We start from the raw sequence: 14,771 nt of genomic DNA on the forward strand, positions 1-14,771 counted from the left end.
ATCAAAAGAACTGCCATGCACGATTAAGTCATCTTGGCAGACCAGGCACCGGTTGGGGACCACTGACTCCAGTACCTTCTCCATTTGCCTTTTGAAAGTGGCTGGGGTGTTGCAGAGGCTGAAGTGTATCAATCTGAATCTGCCAGTAGGCACTGTGGAGGTCTTGTAATGAGAACCACGAGGATTCAGCCAGGTGGTCGAGGGATTTCTCGACCCAAGGTAAGGTACAGGAGTCTTTCAGCATGAGAATTTTTAGCTATTGGTTGTCCAAGAAGAACCATCAGGAGACACCCTTTTTAGAAAACCAAAATGATGGGATGTTGCAGTGCCAGCTTGACAGTAGTGCCCCCAAACCAGCTGTTACAATAGCATCATAGTTCTTAACTTTTTCTTGCAACAGGTTCAGGAGAACTCTTTGGGCCTCCCCATCTATAATTTTGTCCCACAGTCAGTTGCGCTGCTTGGCTACATCATTTACTCAAACTCCCCACTTCAGGCCTTGGCTGGTAACAACCGCCAGGGAGAGAGTTTTTAGTGTGTTTGGGGTGAAATGTACTTTCAAAATTTTATGTGGCCCTTGGGACAAAAAAGTTTGCCCACTCCTGGTCTAGGCAGTATGTGGGTGCCTTCTACTTGTTAATGATTGACTTCACCACGCTTAAAGAGATATTAAGGGCCTTTGAAATGTTTTTATACCCTTTTCCTGATCTTTGCCTTTATATTACTTTATCCATAATCTTCAGGGTGGAATCTTTGCTTGAAATTCACTACCTGACTGAGGGATCTTCTAGAGAGAGACGTATTTAGCCACTCAACTGTGTGACTTAAGGCAATTTGTACTCCTACAATATATTAATTAAGGTTTGCAACAGCAATGGGTTTAAATAGTACAATCACATATTTTGTAAATTTGCATACTATTTACTTGTTCTTGTGCTTGTTTTTTGTAGAGCAGGTTATGAACTGTATATAACTAATGTTAATTGCTACTCAAAGTGTATGACTTCAAACTTTAAAGCAAACTTCAAATGTGAAAATTGTAAAAATTGACTGTCAGCATAAACTTGCATGGCAATGTACTTGGATCTTATTTCTTTGCTACTTTTCCCATTTTTTTCTTTTTCTATCAAAAGTTTCCACAGGATGGGAATGATTTAGACAAGACTGCAAAATGGGCAGACCAGTACCCATATGCTTTTCCATTATGGTTTGGACCTTTTGTACCATTCTTGAACATAAACCACCCTGAATATGCAAAAACTATCCTTTCAAGTACAGGTATGAACTCCAGTTGAGTAACAGAATTTTTCTCAAGTTACTAAAGATGCCAAATGATACAGATATTTTGAATAGTCGAAAAAATGTATGTATGAAGATGTATTCACACTTTGATATCAGATATTTGTACAATTCTTGATTAAGTAAGATGAAGAGTTGAGATAAAAATCATATTAATATTATTTTGATAAAGACTTTAATGTACTATATATATACTCTGTTCTTAGCAACATGGAACCACTCAAGAATGCCTGAGGTCTACATAGAATAACTGTAAATAATATGATAAGCATATCTACTTTATTTTACAGTTGTCAAATTACTAGCTTCGGAATACAATTGTAGGCCAAGTATTATCAAAATAATTTTATGTAGAATCTTTGACTCTGCCTTGCAGAATATCACTTTGAAATTTTTCAATTTTCAGACTTGTTTTATATAGCCTATTCTGAAAAGATCATTATTATATGTGTGTATTTTTTTCAGAACCAAAGGATGACATTTCATATAGATTCCTAATTCCATGGATAGGTAATGTTTTATACATTGTTACCTGTGGATTTTTAAAATACCATCTTTGACATGTCGTTTTCTGACATAAAATAATAATAAAAAAGTGCACAAACACATGAAATAATTTAAATTATTCTAACCAACAGAAGAAAGATTTTTTGTTTGTCTGGAATGTCCTCAAACAAATGATTATTTCATTTTTTAAACCTATTTTAAGATATAAAACATCCGTTTCTGTAACCAAGGTCACATTTAGTCATTTCATAGCCAGTTCTGGATAATGACTTCTGATAAACAGTGTTTAATCATGTCTGGTCATGTTCTTGCTTTCTAGGGGAAGGTTTGCTTGTGACAGACAAACAGAAATGGTTTAGGCACAGAAGACTTTTGACACCTGGATTCCATTATGATGTCTTAAAGCAATATGTAAAACTGGTATCTGATTCTACAAAAATCATGCTGGTATGAACATATTTTTAGCTCTAAAACATTTATTTTCATACTTGAAAACAAACGTTTATGATTTTTTCAGGACATTAGAAATAAATTCCTAGTACAACACATTAAGAAACTGTATTGACTGTACTAAAATGATTTGACCTCCTGTTAAAATATCAGAGGTGGAATCTGAACATTTCAAATTGTATTAAACTTTCAAAATGTGTTATTTAAATGTCCTGCACCATGTTGTATGTTGTTTCTAGAACTCTGTTTTACCATTAACATTTACAGTTCTGGAAAAAAAAATGTGCTAGATTGAATGATATTGTAGTGTCAAACAAATGACAAAGTTCAGGTGTCTGTGAAGCAGAAGTCCCTTTATTCATATGCATATGGAAGTCTGGCTTGCGACCACCAGACTTAAAAAATAAGTAGCTGAAGATGGTCCTTTATACCTTAAAACACAAAGAGTTACTATGACATATTCTAAACAAATGATAAAACAGCAACACCTGCCATTTAATTATATCTAAGTTGCAGACTGGACAACAGTTAGTTCTTTTCATGTTCTGGGCATATAGCCAGCTTACCAAATACATGCCCTTATCTTGTTGACCAAGGACAGGCAGCATCTTTGAAAACATTTGAACACAAAACCTACATCAAGCCACTAAACTGCATAATTTGCAAAAAACATACAAAAACATGAAAATTATATTATTATCCCACTTCCTGGGCATCTCTCTTATCTCTTCATTCTTCAGTATAAACTACTGGTGTACCAACATTGCATTCATTTGAAGCAAGTCCCCAAGCAGTCTTTAGACTCAACCTGTTTTAACTTCTGTATTTGCTAAGATTAAATTAGTTAAATCAGAGTAGCTAGATTGTTTATTACTTCGGTTAATTCGATTAATTTGGTTATTTCACTTATACAATTCAACACACACAGTATGCAACTCTTTTAAGACATTAAACCTTTTAAAATAAAATGAAAAGGTTATTTTGCATGCAGTATATATTTAGAAATGCACCAGCTAGTTTAAGTTTTTATCTTATACAGGAAAAATGGGAATTGTATGCTGGAAAAGAGGAGTCTTTTGAAGTGTTTCAGCATGCTAGCCTAATGACGCTTGACAGTATTATGAAGAGTGCATTCAGCTGCACTAGCAACTGTCAGACTGAGAGGTCAGTATTGTAAAACATGTAGAGGTATAAATTTATTTACACATTTATTTAATTATTTCTCTGCATTTTCAAGGGACACAATTATGAGTCAAAATTACTGATGTAAAAAAGAAACGCAACATTTTCTGGAAGGAGAATACTATAGTTATAGCTTATGTACTTTCACAAAAGGTTGTCAATTTATTTTAAGCCCTGTGGCCAGCAATACAGCTTGTGCAGTGAGGCATTGCAATTTGCCAATCACACAAAAGGTGTGCACTTTTACCCAACAAGGTCCAGGTGGAACAATGCCTTCTCAGGTCACCTTTATCACAGGTGACAGTGGCTCTGTGGCTCTGCGCCTGTGGCTGAGCCGGTTCGTATCCCGTGGCCGGCAAAGGAATCCTTCTCTGTTTGGCCCCTGAGCAAGTCCTTAACCCAACTGCTCCAGGGGTGCCTGTATAAATGGTTGACCCTGTGCTCTGACCCCAAGCTTCTCTCCCCGTCTGTGTGTCTCATGGAGAGCAAGTTGGGGTATGCGAAAAGACAAATTCCTAATACATTGTATATTACAAAAATTGTATAAGGTCAAAAAAGTGATCTGATTTTTAAAAAGGCCTTAGTTCAAAGCTTAGGACACTGCAAGAAAAAAGCCACACTTAGTGTGTTTTCTGTGCATTCCATAATGCCTCGAATGTCACCAGAAGCAAGGGAGAGGGCCATTGGCAGGCATGTCATGTGCCAGCATTGCCAGACACTGTGGAGTAAGCCACTCCACTGTCTCCCAACTGCAGAGAAGGTTTCAGCAAACCGGCAGGACAGATGATTGTACAAGATCCGGTTGCCCTCGAGTGACCACACCAGAGCAGGACCGACACATCAGACTGGTCCATCTGGAAGATCGTTTCAGATCTGCCACCTGTACTGCTGCTGAAACTGCCGACAGACACAATGCTCGCATCAGTGATGGGACAGTGAGGCTCCACGCTGCTGGACTTAGAGCAAGGCGACCTGTCAGAGGCCCTCTGCTCACACCTCCTAGACATCACACCAACTGGCTTGGGCCAGACAGAGGCTGTGATGGACTTGTCAGCAGTGGCATCAGGTCCTCTTCATGGATGAGTCACTCTTCAGCCTGTTCCATGCAGATGGGAGGCCCAGAGTGTGGAGGAGGAGGTGTTGCATTTCTTTTTTCCATCAGTATACCTGTATATGAAAACCTTATATAAACGTTGCAAAAATATTTTATTAAACCACAAACTTTTAGTACCATTCTTTGGTCAATAGAAACAAGGATGGAGTTTTCTTTTCTAACAAACGACTACATTTTAGTTCAGGTGGTTAGCTGCATCAGCATGCATAGGCTGCAGAGGAACAAGTAACAAGTTTATTCCATGCTGAAAAGGGAACGAAAACACAATGTTTTGGCAGCGGAGCCTTCTTCAGGTGTGAGCACTGTACCTTTTGATCTGATTAAGAAAAACATGTTCACCCATCAAACCCATGTACATACATGAAGAAAGCATAGGTAAATCATTGCCCTATTTTAATGGAGCTGAAGGGAGTAATAAATTATAAGGAGTCACACCTCTAAAATGCCAGGAGTCTATGTTGATCTGTAAAGAGATGGCACCTACTCTACCTCCTAGTGCTCTCTCAAGTTCCATAGCAATAGTGACTTCTACAACTTCTTAGGTGCCTGCAACCTCATGATAATGTCAGTGAGGGATGTGTCTCTCTTTCTGTTGATGCTGAACTTGCTGTAATTTGTATCAAAACTTGTAGCATGTTAAACTATCAAGTAGGTAGCTGTGTCAGCATGCGCAGGCTGCAAAGGAACAGGTAAAGGTTCATTCAGTGCTGAAAGGAAAAGAGAAGAGAGAGTATTTTGGCTGTGAAGCCTTCTTCAGGTGTGAGGGAAAGAGAAAAACCAGCAATTAATGAGGAAAGGGTAGTTTAGAGTATGTGGGGAGCATGGGGTACCAATGTAAATAGCTGAGCATTTTCTGCAAGAGGTGCAGGGAGGTGAGACAGAAAAGAGACTGGGAAACCTTTACAGGGAATGTCAAAGACCCATAGTTTCCAATATCGGCTCTAATGGCCATGATCACACTGATCTCTCTGTCTGCATCCTCACAAAGGGGTTTCAGAACTATTACAGAAAGACATCCGAAACCAAAATTATCCTGAAACTAGGATCACAGCTTCCCCGTTCCCTTAACAACAGACTCGTCTCCTTCCAATCCTTTCTATTCATTTGCAGGTTTTGACTTCACACCTCTCTCCAGTTCTCCCAGACTCTTGATACCCCTTCTCCCCTAACCCCTGCCTCCTCTCAACTACCCTGTCTTTTGTTCTCCCATGCTTCATTAACTGCCAGTTTTCCTCTTTCCCTCACACCTGAAGGCTCCACAGCCGAAACATTGTGTCTCTTTTCCTTTCAGCATGGAATAAACCTTTAATTGTTCCATGTTAAAAAATAAATTATTTGATGGGTAAACACGTCAGTGGGGTATTTTTAACCTTGTTAGATTGTAGTTTTCAATCAAAATAGTGTGACTATCACTGATGCATGGCAACACAATCCATGAGCTGTAGCTTCGTTGTATCCTATCTACTCTATGATTTATCTTTTTTTTTAAAAGGCGCCATATTTAAAAAAAAACATCTAAAATGTTTGTCGCGCATAAAAAGTGGTTTTTAACTATCCAGTTTTTTACAGCTTTTAAAGTCATGCATTGTTTGAGTTAGGAACACATCATTTTCATTTATTTTTTATTTTTTAAAAATAAAAAAATTGTTTGCCCATCGTGTTGATAAACTGTTCCTTGTTTACTGCCAATTGTAAAAAATAATCCTTTCACTCTCCCTCGTTTAATTTAAAGATTTCCGTGAAGAAATCCTTAAACACAAAACCATCACGTATAATTATTCATCCAGCTGGTTCCCTGTTGAATAACTCTGACTGACCAGGTTCAATTCCAGTACTATACCGTACTATATAGTACAGTTTAAACTTTTTTTTTTAATTCCAAGTTAAATTGTTGGCTGATTACTGGCTGCTGACATTTGGATTAAGACAAAACATAGAGTTTCTCAATTTGGATGTAAACCTGAAAGAGACACATGATGTTCACAATAAGCTATAATAGTGGCCTGTTTTTATGCATTCGGCTATATGAGAAACAAACCGAAAGTATTGCTCTGATCGAACTTTGAACCGCCTGGGTGCAGCTCGCTACATTACAGTACTCATTACCACTACAAGGACAATTTTTTTTAAAAAAAGAAATGAATGAATAAAAATATTTCCAAACCATCAAGTTGTGAGAATTTAGCTGCTTAGTTACACAAGTAACTAGTTACTGCTTAGTTACATAATTGCATATTAATATAACTATCAAGTTTTAAATGTTAAATCACTACAACATTGATCTTTTTACAATAACAGCAAGTGCTGTTCTTACTATGTATTCTTAGAAAAGGATAAAACTTTATAACTTTTTAAGAAGTACAGAATATAAGTTTAATAATGTTAGAACAAGCACATTAAAACCAAAACCTACTTCTTTTTTAAAACCTACTGTAAGTTACCAAGTTAAAGACTCTGATGCATACAATATTTATGCATAATGGAAGGTTGTGTACTTTTGTCCAACTGAGCAATCTTGCTTTTATCAAATATACAGTCTTTCTAATGTTTAATGATTAACATGGTGTAATACACAGTTTAACATTATTAAAAGTCTAAAGAGTTTACAACTTAAATTCTTAATTGGAAAAAGATTGTCTCTCAGCAGTGACCGGGATTCGAAACCGGGTGTTTTCTGGCGACAGCTCAAATGCTGTACATGAGACATTAAGCTTTATTAGCTCCACCTGGAGGTTTTACAAGGTGCTTCCAGATACTATTATCCTATTTAAAAAATCATGCGGTAGGATGCGGTATATTGCGCCAACTCCACCACATTTTAGCGCAGCGTACCTTGCTCATTTTGAATGACTAGATCTGTAGTTGTACATCCGTTAGATCCCAAGCTTAGGTGATTGTATTTGCATAGTAAATTAACGATACTTTTTCTGTCCTCTTTTCTTTCAGTGGTACAAACACGTATATTAAGGCAGTCTATGAGATTTGCAACATAATAAACCTCCGATTCTGGTTCTTCCCTTATCACAGTGAAATTCTTTTTTACATCAGCAATCTTGGCTACAGGTTTCGGAAAGCGTGCAAGATAGCACACCAACATACAGGTTTGTTATAACTAATTATTCTATCTAATGTTTTAATCGGAATTGGAGTAATTATTTTGAAAGGGATGTAAGAGGAGAAGATACAGATGTAAAATTCACACAATCATGCTTGCATTTCATCATCAGTAACCATCCTGGAGTATTACAAGTTTTGAGAAGTTAATATAAAGTGGATTTATTTCCTCATGTGAGAGGAATGCTTAACGCTGTTAAGAACTAAAATGTGAGCACCTAATGCCTTAAAACTAGGATATCTTTTCTTCGTTATAATGAATGGAACAACATTAACACGGGTGGTTTTTACATGTCTTTTATGCATTTGGAATTTTTTTTATAAGTCACAAGCAATTCTGTGTTAAAGAATGCAGAATTCTATGTGCAATTCTGTGTTCTTTAGAATAAGATGCATCACTTATTACTTCAGTTATAATGTTCAGTTAAGTTTAAGTTAAGTAATACACAATATTAGTCATAGATGTAATAAATGATGGAGACCTTCCAGTGGCACTCAGCTAATATAGACATTCACATGTAGCTGAGACTCCCATACATCAATAGCTACTCTTATGTTCTTTAAATTAGTTTAAGTTTGGTGTATGGTGGTTTCTAGACCTATTTTGTTATGCAAGCCCCTGATTCACAATGCATTTGAAATGGAACTGGGTCTCTCATCTCCTAAAGCAAAATGAAAAAAAATGTTCACAAGCAGCTTTTTACTTTGCAGGCCACAGATATCAGTGTTGTTCTTTCCTACGATGATCCACTGGGGGTGAACCTGCTTTGGCTTTCTGATGTACAGCACTTTATTGTGGTGCTTAAGTACCATGTGATTGAATTGGAGGACAAAAAACATTGAATCAACCTGTGTGTTATTGGAGATAAGCTTATGTAAAGGTCTACAAAAATGGCTAACATGATTGGTCACCACATGACGTCACAGGAGAGTACAGGATTTATGACATCTGAGGTGCACAGAGGCTCAGGCCCTTTCATTTTATTTTGAAAATCCTTTGCAAAGCTGACTGACAGATGCCACTTCAGCCAACAAAGCATCCCTGTTAAACTAATTCATCTTGTATTGCAACCAAGTAAGGTGTTTTTACTTTGGCACTGAGGGTTATATTGGAGTTGTGAAAATCTCATGACTGTCAGTATTGTAATAACGATCTTGTGTTTGTGTTTGTTAGTTTAAATCTGTACCTGAAGTTCACAATTTAAGAGTTCACAGTTATATTGTTGTGCGGCAATTTAAAATATTATCTCTTCCTTTCTCATATGAGTACATTTAATCTGTTTAAAGTTAACTGTAGAATCTATTTTTTTCTTTTATTATATGGCCAGCAGCCATATCACCCTGCAACTCACAACTGACAACCCACTGAAGGTGTGAGCCTGGTCACCTGGATGGGTCACCTCCTGAGAAAAAGATTAGTGCTGGAAGTGGTGTTAGTGGGGCCAGTAGGGGGCACTCACCCTGCGGTCTGTGTGGGTCTTAATGCCCCAGTGTAGTGATGGGAACACTATACTGTAATAAGGCACCATTCTTTAGATGAGACATTAAACCGAGGTCCTGACTCTGTGGTCATTAAAAGTCCCATGGCGTTTCTTGAAAAGAATAGGGGTATTATCCCAGTGTCCTGGCTAAATTTCCCATTGACCTTAAACACTAATGGCTTCCTAATTATCCACATCTATGAACTGGTGTCATTGCTCTCTTCTCCTGCCCACTGAAAGCTGATGTGTGGTGAGTGTACTGGCACACTATGGCTGCCATCACATCATCCAGGTGGGTGCCGCACATTTCAATACTTGAAAAGCACTTGGAGTGGAGTGTCCAGAAAAGGGCTATATAAGTGTAAGGTATTATTACTATTTTTTAATGGCAAGCTTTATGGCTGTCTAAGAAAAGGTGGTTCTTCACTACCATAATGGATAAAGTCAGTGCTTAGCAATGTTCCCACTAACTCAAGAACTAAGAACATGTAGCTTCTTTGTGTTTTGTTTTCCACAATGACATCTGTTCTCTTTACAGATGAAGTGATAAAGCAAAGGAAGGAAGCCCTAAAGGATGAAAAAGAACTTGACAAGATTCAGAAGAAGAGAAACTTAGACTTTCTTGATATCCTACTTTGTGCAAGAGTAAGTTACTACTATCCAGTGATTCTGTAAATGATATAAAATATAAGTTAAAAAAAGCCTGTAGTACATACAGTTGTTCAGTAAAGCAGTTGAACAGATATATGAAAATGTTGATAGGAAATCCAGTACAAAACAATAATCAAACATAAACCATACCAATCCGCAGTATACATTATTTTAGTCTATAATAATTCTATACTCCAAAGCAATTCTGAAATACCTCTCTTTAAGTTTCAAATCTCAGTCCACCTCTCTGCCAGTTCCTAATCTCAGTCCACTTAGTATAGTCTTCTGAGCCAAAAAGATGACATCCTCTAGTACTAGAAAGACTAACATTTCTACTGATGTATCCTGATGCATCACCACAGCACATTTTGAGTGTGGCATTGGATATGGCAACTTCTACAGGGGCAGCACAGTTGGCACAGTGATTAACATCGTTGATTTCAGCACTAGTGTCCTAGGTTCAATTCCAGACATGGGTTGCAATCTGTGTTGAGTTTTATGTTCTCCTGGTGTTTGTGTGGGTTTACTCTGGGTACTCTGGTTTCCTCCCACAGTCCAAAGGAGGTCCAATAACCAGTGCCGGATTTCCCATTAGGCACTGTAGGCACTGTAGGCTATGAAAGATTTAGGGCATACGAAGGAGGGAAACACTAGTGACTAACGAAAAATGAGCTGAAACAACATGTTTACGATCGATTCTAGGCATCCAAATCAATAATCTTACGCTATTTAGCGGCTGTTCTAGAAACTAGAAGTATCGACGTGATGATTGCTCGACTCGCTCCATCAATCACACGGTTTAGCATTAGAATAATTTAAAGTGCATCATGTCAATCGACATAATTCAATTGACGTTTACCCCTCTTTTTGCACATTTCTGAGTGAAAGTGCCTAGGGCCTACGAAAACCAAAATCCAGCCCTGACAGTAAGTGGTAGGTTAATTGGTTTTGGAGAAAACTGGTCCTAGTATGAGTGTGAGTCTGTGTGTGCCCTGTAATGGACTGGCATCCCATCCATGGCATAAACCATCTTTTATCCATTGCTTGCTGGGATAGGCTCCGGCTACCCTGCAGCCCTGAACTGGCTGAAGCCATTAGAAAATGGATGGATGGGTAATAAACAGCATGAGATAAAAGATTCAAGGTTTTCATCAATATCCAAAATAATCAGTTTACTAAATTACATTATACATAATGGTAAATGCCGTACAACTAGTTCATCCAACTTTGCTCTGGACAAATTACAATAACAAAATGAGTATAAAGGATGAATTAAAAGGAATAACCTATTTAATACTTTAAAACTCATCTCAATGAGGAAACAGTAGCGCTGGCCAAAGATCAGTGCTATTAAAACCCCCGAAACAATCCCCAAAATTCTGATACAGATTTCTTTTAACATTAAGTTAGTGGGTTCAGCTGCAAACTTTTGCAGGAAAAGATCAGAGAATATAAACTGTAGCATGGAGTTAATGAAGAAGAAACATGAAGGAAACAGGCTTGAGCTTTCTTTGTTTGAGCAGACTCACAGATGTAATGTTTTGGAGGAATGCAGATGGGAGAATGAATTAAAAGAGAAGAATGCATGATTCAGGTGATGGAACGCAAGTCAGAATACTCAGGTAATAGTACTTGAGATTGGAACTCCTGATGGGAAGCAGAACACATTCATTAGTGTGTCAGTTAACACCGCACCAATTGAATACCCATAGAGGGGAGTAAAGTGATAGGAGAACCCATATTAAAGGAACCTGAGCCGCATCATGGGAGAAGGCACCAGGGATGGCAAGGACTGTTAACGAGGAGGCCCACAACCAGTGCACACTGATACTATGCACTCATACCCTTAGGGGAAGTGAGCATCAGCAACCTACTGGGACAGGAGGACTGAGGAAAGGAGAGAGACTAAAAATTGAAGGCTGGGGCATACGTGCAGTAGAGTGGATCAACACTATTGACAAAAGGGTGGGTGATGTAGGAAAAGAACAGAGTGAGCAAGATTAGGTGGAGAGAGAAGGTGGGGAAAGAGAGATGAAGTTGGGTGCCATTGTGTGGAGATTCGGGGAGGGCTGACATGATCAGGAGAATTGAAATTGAAAGTTTTGCATGGAGAATTTGAAGATGAAGAGCTGCTTGTTCAAAAAGAGGAAGAAAGTGATTCCATTCCTGGTTAACAAGACAAAGGTAAGGTCATAGCAATGCAGAGTGCGACAGACATCTACCTACAATAAGACTAAAGTGCTGAGTGCTAAAAAAAATGTTGCAGGCTGCCAGAGAGTATTTATATATTGTAGAGAAGAAGTGCAAGATTAGACTTCCTCCTGAATATCGTAAAGTAATACAATTTCTTAGTTATTTCCATCATTACATTATATAAATACATACATTAGTATTTCCATCAAAGATAAATATAATTCTAATTAAATCTCTACATAATTGTGTTAAACTGCAGGATGAAGAAAATAATGGCCTTTCTGATGAAGACATTCGGGCAGAGGTAGACACTTTTATGTTTGAGGGACATGACACTACTGCTAGTGGGATTTCCTGGATCCTGTACAGCCTGGCATCAAATCCAGAACACCAGAAAAAATGCAGAGAGGAAGTTCTCATGGCTTTAGAAGGGAAAGACACCATGGACTGGTTTGTCAGCCTTAACCAATTCATTTATTATGGTATCCTATTATTGCAGATGAATTCCCAACATGTGCTTGCAGATGGCAAGGAAATCCCTAGGGTTACTACAGGTGGTAGCCTGGGATATCCAACTCAGACACCCAACTCTGATAACACTTAGCCAATAGGATGCCAAAGCTTTCAGTCTCTTTAACTCTTAGCAAACCTACCTGTTTCTCTTAGAATGAAGACAAAATTTTACGTAATGTGATTGAACTTCTTTTTTCCACAAAATATTCCATGCTTCAGCCAATTTTACTGCTTCTTACCAGTATCCAAGGCAGTATTGATTTTTTAATATTTGGGAAAAATATTATCTTTTACTGCTAATGATTTGCCATTGCCAATAATAACACATTTTACAGAATTACATGAAAGCAAACAATACTGAAACACTTAAGAAATTAAAGAGCTTTTAAGAATATGCTTGTACGAAATATTAGACCTTTTTGAACTGATTACCTTCTGAGATTAACAAAAAGAAGGGCATGCAGTTTGTGTGAATGATAGACATACAGGTTCAGTGCCTTTAATCACTCTGCAGTATTTTCCCATCTTAGTAAATGAAACATTAATAATGGTCTGAGAATGTGGTTGGCAAAGCTTTTATATCACAGAAGCAATACTATTTTGTAGCCTAATCATGTCCGAGGCTAAGCAATGCTAAGCCTGGTCAGTTCTAAACTGGGAAATGTTTTAAGAAAAAGTCACACCACTGCTGTAACTAAGAGGCACTCTTGCCCCTGGACCAAAATTTCTTAAGCAATGCCCTGTTTTGGTGAAAGGGGACAATGTACTATAGAGTGTACTGTTCTTAGGATGAAATGTTAAACCAAAGTTCTATATAAGTGGCCATTAAAGATGCAATGGCACTGTTCAGAAGAATAGGTGTTTTAACCCTATGGTGTTGGTGAAATTCAATTTTTTGCTTGCATGGTTGATCTCTGTACCTTTTTCAGAATCGCATCAATCATTGCAGGTTGTCTGTATTTTCTGAATATTCTTGAATTTTACATTATAAGCTTTGAGTGTTTTTCACAACTCTCAAGAACTAAAATATGTTTTACAATAATTTTCTTTGTGTGTGCACCTTGTGACTTTAATATTATAGTTTATGTTTTATTTTATTATAGGGATGATCTCAGCAAAATACCATACACAACAATGTGTATAAAGGAGTCACTCCGCCTCTACCCCCCTGTGCCAGAGATATCCCGGAAACTCACCAAACCAATGACATTCTTTGATGGACGAACAGTTCCCGAAGGTTTAGCTTTATTTCCATTATTTATTTGTGTGTAAATTAAAGTAAGCTAAAATATTTTTTTCAAAACAAGATAAATTACATATTAAATAACAATAAAAATTGATTCAGCAGACTCTCAAACTAACAAATGAAATATTAACAAGATCTCTCTTTGATCTATTACTGAGTCATCAGTAAATGGAGACTACAAAATATAGAATACTGATGTGAATGATGTAAGTATGAATATGGGTTGACTTGTAGCAATTCCTCCATGAGTGCAAAGTAGTTAAGAAAATAATAAACATTACAAATAACTTGTTTTGCTTTCTGCGATGCTAGTAGTTCAGTAATCCAAGTGGGATTAGTTAAATACCCTTGAAAATGTGTTCCATAGAACTCGGGGCTCCAATGTATCCAGGGATAAATATCACCATGTAGAATGCATGTGAAACGTTTTTGTTTCAGATTTACAATTTCAATTCAATTGTACAGATGCAGCCATTCAAAGTGCGCGGTACAGATACCGCAGCTATGATGACACGGGATACCGCGGTGCGTGATTGGTTGACCGACAGGGGCACTCGTGGTCCGTTGGTCTGTCGTAGAAAGACTTACTGTAAACGTCTTTACTGTGCCCGTTGTAGATATTGAATTTTACCACTGAAGGGAAATCTTAGTAGCTGAGCATAAAAAGAATAGGAGCATACTGTAACGCGTGTGAAGGCCATAAACGATATTAATTTTGGAACGTAAACATACAGTATATAGCTGGTCTTGGTACTTTAAAGAAAAAAATACACACCGGTATTCCATTTCTCCCTAAACATTGTAAGCTTCGAAGTCTTTAACTAACGTGATACCGGAGTCAACAAGCATACTTTTAGAATTTGATTAAAAGGGAATATAATATGGAATCGCGTATCTCAAGAATTTAATAACGGTATGATTATATCCGTGTACTGCGGCAGGGCTGTGTAGGGCTGTTTCGCCTGCCTGATCATGCGAGCTCTCTTGTAGCCTACTGGTCTAGGTGCGTCACTGCCAACTG

At 37.7% G+C, this 14,771-nt stretch overlaps 1 protein-coding gene across 1 annotated transcript in view; it reads left to right on the forward strand.

Annotated features, from left to right (window-relative positions):
* The window catches only part of LOC148823716 (cytochrome P450 4B1-like), a 36,614-nt gene that overhangs the window by 3,529 nt on the left and 18,314 nt on the right, over window positions 1–14,771 (forward strand). Inside the window, exons 2-9 of the mRNA XM_088927736.1 lie at window positions 1,134–1,278; window positions 1,765–1,809; window positions 2,126–2,253; window positions 3,296–3,420; window positions 7,499–7,653; window positions 9,686–9,792; window positions 12,251–12,441; window positions 13,608–13,741. Of these exons, the coding sequence (XP_088783862.1) occupies window positions 1,134–1,278; window positions 1,765–1,809; window positions 2,126–2,253; window positions 3,296–3,420; window positions 7,499–7,653; window positions 9,686–9,792; window positions 12,251–12,441; window positions 13,608–13,741 (1,030 nt within the window). The remainder of the gene's footprint in view (window positions 1–1,133; window positions 1,279–1,764; window positions 1,810–2,125; window positions 2,254–3,295; window positions 3,421–7,498; window positions 7,654–9,685; window positions 9,793–12,250; window positions 12,442–13,607; window positions 13,742–14,771) is intronic.

Source organism: Atractosteus spatula, chromosome 11 (genome assembly GCF_055471065.1).
Source record: "Atractosteus spatula isolate fAtrSpa1 chromosome 11, fAtrSpa1.hap1, whole genome shotgun sequence".
NCBI classification, from domain to species: domain Eukaryota; kingdom Metazoa; phylum Chordata; class Actinopteri; order Semionotiformes; family Lepisosteidae; genus Atractosteus; species Atractosteus spatula.